Below are 8491 nucleotides of genomic sequence, written 5' to 3' on the forward strand. Positions count from 1 at the left end.
CACCCTCACCAACACCAACGTTGCTCACCTTCCAGCAGGACTCACAGAACTCCTTGACGTTGACGGTGCGACAGAGAGTGATGATGAAGACGGTGAGGGAGTCAGAGGGGAGGCAGTTATAACACACCACCGCATCCAGCACCTGTAGAGACACCTGGACACACACACACACACACACACACACACCGAGACGACACACACACACCGAGACGACACACACACACACCGAGACGACACACACACACACACACACACACACACACACACACACACACCGAGACGACAAACACACACACACCGACACACCGACACACACACACCGAGACCACACACACACCGAGACGACACACACACACACCGAGACGAACACACACACACACACCGAGACGACACACACACACACACACCGAGACGACACACACACACACACACCGAGACGACACACACACACACACACGAGACGACACACACACACAGAGCGACACACACACACACACACACAAAGACGACACACACACACAGAGACGACACAGACACGTTAATGACTTCAAAGAAAAAGCCCAGTTATAAAACCTTGACATCAGAGTAAATGAAATACTACCTCTATGTCTGTAGAAGCTGTTGTCCTGTTACACAGCAGACAGATCTTCCTGTTGGACAAAACCACACACACTGAGACCTAGCATGTGTGGGTGTGTGACTAATCAGAAGACCCCACAAAAATATTATACTAACAACAATTTGACCAACTGTGGACATTTTGTTAGTCCCCACAAGGTCACATGCTATTTGTAGGGGGTTTAGGGTTAAGGTTAGAATGAGTGTTAGAGTTAGGTTAAGGGTTAGGAGCTAGGGTTTAGGGTTAAGGTTAGGGAAAATAGTATTTTGAATGGGACCGAATTGTGCGTCCCCACAAGGTTAGTTGTACAAGACTGTGTGTGTGTGTGTGTGTGTGTGTGTGTGTGTGTGTGTGTGTGTGTGTGTGTGTGTGTGTGTGTGTGTGTGTGTGTGTGTGTGTGTGTGTGTTCTTACTGGACCATGACAGATATGTTCTGGTCGAGGTAGCAGCTGTTGAACTTGACCAGGTTGACCAGGACGTGGAGGAAGTCAGCGGTCAGACCAATGTCCATCCACAGCAGGACAAACCCAGCTGCAGGTGATCAATAAATTAAAATCAAGCAATCAGTCAAAATATTGTGACCAATCAGTCAATATCTTAATCAAGGGTCCCAGTTGGGCTATTCATTGGGCAAGTGAATATCTGGTGGACAGACTCCGTAACATAAATGGTATTGTAACGTCTGTCAAAAGACTGTGGGATGGAACGGTCTACATCAAATGTCAAAGTTATATTATTATTATTAATTTTTTTTAACTAGGCGCGTCAGTTAAAAACAAATTCTTATTTTCAATGACGGCCTAGGAACAGTGGGTTAACTGCCTTGTTCAGAGGCAGAACGACAGATTTTTTCCTTGTCAGCTCAGGGATTCGATCTTGCAACCTTCCGGTTACTAGTCCAACGCTCTAACCACTAGGCTACCTGCCACCCCAAGTGCAAAAAGGGTTGATGTTGGAAGGTGTGCGTCTCACCTATGTCCTCCTCCAGGTAAGTGATGTCCTTCCCGTTCTCCGTCAGGGCCTTGAACACCTCCAGCCTGTCAGACAGGTCCTCATTGGACGGCTGGTAGTCTCTGATCACCTTGAAGAAGAAGGCCCGCAGAGGACCCAGACGCTCACCCTGGTAGACACACACACACACACAGAGAGGGAGGCAACATACACAGGATGTCAACATACCTTCAGGGAACAAGAAAGTATCTGTGGTGCCTCCTTTAGTGTGTGTGTGTGTGTGTGTACCTGTCCCTGTATGATAGCTCTGAGGAGCAGCAGGACAGCATGTCTAGCTTCAGGTGGCTGTTCTGGAGTCAGCATATCCTCCACCGCCTTCCATACTGCTTCCACTGCATGCTGTCTCACACACACGGTTGGTTGTTTAGCAACAATAGCGACGCGTGCTCAGAAACAGACGGGGTCGACTTAGATTGTTGGCAACATGGAAACTATACATTTCATCTCCAAATGTTTATTGAAAACAAATACATTTGCACAGTGAGCACTTCTCTTAAATACATCATTACAGTTGTTGGTTAGCTAGCTAGCTAACCATACAGTATTGGCAAAGACGTGACCTCAGTCAAAACAAGACATGGTATGAGGAACAAGATAAACAACGAGCTGAGAAGGAGCCACCTACGATTCCCCACACAGCAGCTTCTTGTCGCTGTCGCTGTCTGGCCACGTAGAATCACAACACACTGACTTCTACCACACACACAAACACACACACGGTGTGCTCTCTCTCACCTCCTCAAACTTCTTGGCCTTGGCCAGGTCACAGACATGGTTAGCAACCCGGATTCTGTTGCTAAGGCCACAGTCAGGGTGCAGCTCCTGAAGAGAAAAACAGCAAGATGGTCAGAGACAGAAAACGGATTGTATGTACAGTATGTGTGTGCGCACAGTATGCGTGTTTTTTTTATTTATTTTACCTTTATTTAACCAGGAAAGTCAGGTTAATAAGAATACATTCTTATTTTCAATGACGGCCTAGGAACAGTGGGTTAACTGCCTTGTTTAGGGGCAGAACGACACATTTGTACCTTGTCAGCTCGGGGATTCGATCCAACTACCTTTCATTTACTGGCCTAATGCTCTAACCACTAGGCTACCTGCTGCCCCATACCACACACTGTGTACAGTATGTGTGTGTACAGTGTGTGGTGTGTATGGTATGTGTGTACAGTGTGTGTGTGTGGTATATGTTGTCATGACTGTCCTGATCAGGTCAGGGTACAGGAGACCACCACCCTACAGATTATCTCCCAAAACCCCAACAGAGGAGGAGAGATCTAGGGGTCTGAAGATGTGGGGGTTTTATGACCCCTCACGCCATAATAAACCTTAGGCCACAGAGAAATTCCTTTGTCCTCACAATGGAATTCTGGCCTCAGAACATTAAACATGCAATAAAGGGACTTTGGAACAATGGTTTCCGTCAGCCACAACGGTGGTCATGACGAGAGGTGGAATATGAAAACGTATGTAACTTTTGTATTGTTATTAAAGGTTAAGAGATTACGTTATTATGAAAACATTGTACCTTTAAGAGTTTTCCCAGTATATGCCTGATGTTTATACATTGTACGTTGTGTGGAAAATATCCAAATCAAAGAGAATGTTTTGGTAAAGATGAGATGTGAAGGTAGTGTCTAAAATAGGATTTTAGTCAAATCTAGGCCTTGCCCCTTAACTTGGTCCGCCCAGAGAATTGCCCTAAAGGCGGTTACGCCCACTTCTGACCCTAGGGTATAAGACAGGAGAGTGAAGAATTAACATAGGAGACTAAGTGACCCCAAGCTGCAGCTAAGGTCCAACAAAGTCAACGAACCCCAAAACGAAACACAAGGTTGAAGACAAAGAAATCTTTTTCTACACGAGCTACGGACGAGTAGCTGTGTCTAAGCGGGTGAATTCAAGCCGAACCACACCCTCCATTGAATCGTGGTATATACACCGTTCGAGTCCGAAGCTGTGAGCTCTGAGCTACAGAGCTGTCTGTCCTCAGAAGACCCCTTTCAGATCAAGGGCGAGGGATCAGACCACTTAGCCAAGAAGGACACTGACATCGTGAGGACAACCAGAGAGTTGCGCCGGAGAAGTGCGTCATTGAGAAGCCTAAACGACACACGCGGAGCTTCCCACCTGAGACCTCCAACACGTAATTACATCATTATATTCTGACCCATAAGAGCGGCAGTTCGGGGCAAGGCTAGGTTTAAATAAGCATGGCTGACAAATGAACCCAAATGTATATTTCTCTCGTGTACTTTCTTGATTTCTCTCTCTTTTAAATCCCCATTTTGGGTAACACGTGCCGTAGTGTGTTGGCCCGTTATACTAAGTCCTAATCAATAGCCTAGACTGTGTTTTGTGTATGTGTATTTTTATCATCATTTTAGCTTGCTAGTAAATAAATAATCAACTAAGATTGGTGTGGTAAACTCATTGGTGAAGCCCGGGTCCGTGCAGATTCCCGGATTATGCGACGTTCAGACATGAGACAAGAGGTTGATTAATTTAGCGACTGTTGTAAAATCGATATTCTGATATCCTTTGAGTTAATTTGGGAAATAGAAACTCAATCAAAATAATGTTCCCATGGTGCCCCAGGTTGATGAGTTAATAATTGCTTGATTCATTGCTTAATTCATTTAATCACGCAATTATAAACCGTTAATCATTCGATGAGCAACAGTCGTCACATTAACTAATACAACGTCACGACAATGTGTACAGTGTGTGTACAGTGTGTGTGTGGTATGTGGTATGTATGTGGTGTGTGGAATGTGTGGCGTGTGTGTACATTGCGTGTGTGGTATGTGTGTGTGTGGTATGTGTGTACAGTGTGTGTGTGGTATGTATGTGGTGTGTGGAATGTGTACAGTGTGTGTGTGGTATGTATGTACAGTGTGTGCGTGTGTGTGTGGTATGTATGTGGTGTGTGGAATTGTGTGTGGTATGTGTGGGTGGTATGCATGTGTGTGTGTGGTATGCGTGTACAGTATGTGTGTGGTATGTATGTGGTGTGTGGAATGTGTGTGTGTGTGTGTGTATATGTATTGTGTGTGTGGTATGTGTGTACAGTGTGTGGTATATATGTGGTGTGTGTACAGTATGTATGTGGTGTGTGTAGGTGTATACAGTATGTGTGTGTGGAGTTGCATCACACTCTTACATACCTTAAGTATATCTAGCGTGATGATGAACTCTGAGGGCTTGCTGTCTGTCTGCTTGCTGGGGGGTCGAGGGGATCCCAAACCAAATATCCCCTTGACCTTGTCCTTCAGACTCTCTTTACTGGGCTGCTTGTTCATGGCTGGGGGTCCAGGAGGGGTCCTGTGGGGAGGGACCAGGCAGTTTACACTGGCTCTACTGGGCCTCTGGTGGAAACAGACGGAGGAAAACCAGCAGGGTCAGGGGGAGAGAGAGAACATGAATAGTATTGGGTGGTAGAGAGAGAACATGAATAGTATTGGGTGGTAGAGAGAGAACATGAATAGTATTGGGTGGTAGAGAGAGAACATGAATAGTATTGGGTGGTAGAGAGAGAACATGAATAGTATTGGGTGGTAGGGAGAGAACATGAATAGTATTGGGTGGTAGGGAGAGAGAGAACATGAATAGTATTGGGTGGTAGGGAGAGAGAGAACATGAATAGTATTGGGTGGTAGGGAGAGAGAGAACATGAATAGTATTGGGTGGTAGAGAGAGAGAACATGAATAGTATTGGGTGGTAGAGAGAGAACATGAATAGTATTGGGTGGTAGGGAGAGAGAACATGAATAGTATTGGGTGGTAGGGAGAGAGAACATGAATAGTATTGGGTGGTAGGGAGAGAGAACATGAATAGTATTGGGTGGTAGGGAGAGAGAACATGAATAGTATTGGGTGGTAGGGAGAGAGAACATGAATAGTATTGGGTGGTAGGGAGAGAGAACATGAATAGTATTGGGTGGTAGGGAGAGAGAACATGAATAGTATTGGGTGGTAGGGAGAGAGAACATGAATAGTATTGGGTGGTAGGGAGAGAGAACATGAATAGTATTGGGTGGTAGGGAGAGAGAACATGAATAGTATTGGGTGGTAGGGAGAGAACATGAATAGTATTGGGTGGTAGGGAGAGAACATGAATAGTATTGGGTGGTAGAGAGAGAACATGAATAGTATTGGGTGGTAGAGAGAGAACATGAATAGTATTGGGTGGTAGGGAGAGGGAACATGAATAGTATTGGGTGGTAGGGAGAGAACATGAATAGTATTGGGTGGTAGAGAGAGAACATGAATAGTATTGGGTGGTAGAGAGAGAACATGAATAGTATTGGGTGGTAGAGAGAGAACATGAATAGTATTGGGTGGTAGAGAGAGAACATGAATAGTATTGGGTGGTAGAGAGAGAACATGAATAGTATTGGGTGGTAGGGAGAGAACATGAATAGTATTGGGTGGTAGGGAGAGAACATGAATAGTATTGGGTGGTAGAGAGAGAACATGAATAGTATTGGGTGGTAGAGAGAGAACATGAATAGTATTGGGTGGTAGAGAGAGAACATGAATAGTATTGGGTGGTAGGGAGAGAGAACATGAATAGTATTGGGTGGTAGGGAGAGAACATGAATAGTATTGGGTGGTAGAGAGAGAACATGAATAGTATTGGGTGGGAGAGAGAGAACATGAATAGTATTGGGTGGTAGAGAGAGAACATGAATAGTATTGGGTGGTAGAGAGAGAACATGAATAGTATTGGGTGGTAGAGAGAGAACATGAATAGTATTGGGTGGTAGAGAGAGAACATGAATAGTATTGGGTGGTAGAGAGAGAACATGAATAGTATTGGTGGTAGAGAGAGAACATGAATAGTATTGGGTGGTAGAGAGAGAACATGAATAGTATTGGGTGGTAGGGAGAGAACATGAATAGTATTGGGTGGTCCATTATTCCACTCATCTTTAGGAACTTTGTATCATTTAGAAAAGCCATCGAGAGTTGTCTTGGTGTCTCGGGACAGTTGGTTATCAATGTACAGTTTATTGACTATGTTTCCTCACGTCCTACCTACTCGCCTCCTTTTAACCAACAAGGTTGCTTCTCCTCAGACTTCCAATGTTAAAAAAAAAAATTATACAAGAAATAAAATTAAATTCAATGTGTTTTGAGTACAAGGAATCAGGTAAAGATCAATTGAGAGAGCCCTGGCCCAACTTTTTGCATTACATGACTGCTGTTAGTTTCTGTCAAACAGATAAATGACAGAGACATGCCCCAACATCACACCCCTTCTCGACATGTTGTTGTCCTCTGCATCTGTGGTACTCAGAAATTAGTGCACGTCCACGCTGCGTGCACACGCTCACACACCACATGCATGCGAAGCGAGCACATCAGACAGCAAACAATTGCCCAAGAAGTATTACATTCCTCTGCACATACTAAAATGGCCTTTGATACGATATCCATAACGTTGTTGTTACATAATGTTGTTACATAATAACCGCTTGTAAAGAAAGCAGCTAGGAGGACTCTGTTGTGGTCACGGGGAAGTGGTAGTTTGTGTGTCCGTGCTAATATAGAATACGTCCCAAATGGCACATTTACTACATATAGAATATAGTGCCATTTGGGACGCAATTCGGCTTATACTTCAGTAGCTAGTCGGTATTACCTACAACCCCGGGATCAGTGGCAATCAGCTATTGAGTTCTAGCTGGGGAGAGAGAGTGTACCACGAAACAAGCCAGGGGAATGTTGAAAGAATTCTCCCTGTCAAGCAAAGAGACAACCGAGTGAACAACGATATAGCTAGTTCTGTTTTAGATGTATCAACAGTACCCGGTCAGGTGCCCATTCGTGCGTTCAACATCCGTCCGGAACAGCTGACGAAATAGCGGACAGGGAGAGAGAAAGAGCGACACAAACAAGCACTAATAAATACATATTGTTGACTAGCTATCTGCTTGTTTGCGTTCCAGACGTAGGGCTTTAAAAACAACGGAAACTCATACCTTCTATCGATCTAGATGCGTTTCTGGCGTCATTCACGTGAGGCTGGCAGGTGGACAAACTACCGAGCAAGCCAAATTCATGCATTTAGAATTTTTATCCACATTTTTCAAAAGCTTTCCCCAAGTCAGATCAGTCCCCCTACTCGACAACCGGATGGACTGTCGAGCACTTCTGTAAAAAACACGTTTGTCGCGGGAGCTGACGGGAGATGTAATTCCTACTGAAAAAATTGCTCGAAAAAGCAATAGATGTTGAGTTAAATGTAACATTTGTTTAATGAGCTAGTCTTAACGTGCCTGTCGTTTGAAAATGAAATCATCAACCAGAGTAGGTCACGTTTCAATATCCATCAATAGTACTTGGAAAATGTTAAACCCTTGTATAGCTTTGTTTTAGCTTAGCTAACAAGCTAATGTTGTTAGCCACGGTCCGTCCTACTTGCAGCACAACGGTCTCCCTATGCTTTCCACTGTTTCAAAATGACCTCGCCTTATTTCGTTGAGAGAGTACCGCGGTCATCACTCGGAGCCGTAACAACACCGTGCCCCATGCCGGTTTAGCCACGACGTTAAAAACTAGGATGGAGAGGGAGAGTGTTGAGCGCCACTGCTTCGAGGCGCACGTGAAACTGGAGGAAGAGGATTCCAGCGTATCAAATCAGAGTTTGGGACGAGACGCTTCGGTGTGCGTTTTTATCACAATGTTGCCCTTCTGACATCTACACACTGGGGGCCAATATCTTGCTGCATTATTGAGGGATTTTCAGAGATGGGATAAGTTGTAGCCTAAAACAACAACTAAGAGTTGACTACTGTCTTCAGAAAAAGAGCCTGCGGCCTGGCTATATGCACACAGTCTGAACACACCCCT

The 8491-nt window shown here is 44.7% G+C and overlaps 1 protein-coding gene across 1 annotated transcript in view; it reads right to left on the reverse strand.

Annotated features, from left to right (window-relative positions):
• Positions 1-7784, reverse strand: part of LOC106594407 (tuberin) — a gene marked incomplete at its 3' end in the record, with an annotated part of 47210 nt that extends 39426 nt beyond the window's left edge. Inside the window, 8 exon segments of the mRNA XM_045711412.1 lie at positions 29-154; positions 602-650; positions 1033-1150; positions 1592-1739; positions 1859-1969; positions 2366-2452; positions 4801-5001; positions 7621-7784. Coding sequence (XP_045567368.1) covers positions 29-154; positions 602-650; positions 1033-1150; positions 1592-1739; positions 1859-1969; positions 2366-2452; positions 4801-4935 — 774 coding nt within the window.
• Between the last annotated feature and the right edge of the window lie 707 nt (positions 7785-8491).

This window comes from Salmo salar, unplaced genomic scaffold (assembly GCF_905237065.1).
Source record: "Salmo salar unplaced genomic scaffold, Ssal_v3.1, whole genome shotgun sequence".
Taxonomy (NCBI): Eukaryota; Metazoa; Chordata; class Actinopteri; order Salmoniformes; family Salmonidae; genus Salmo; species Salmo salar.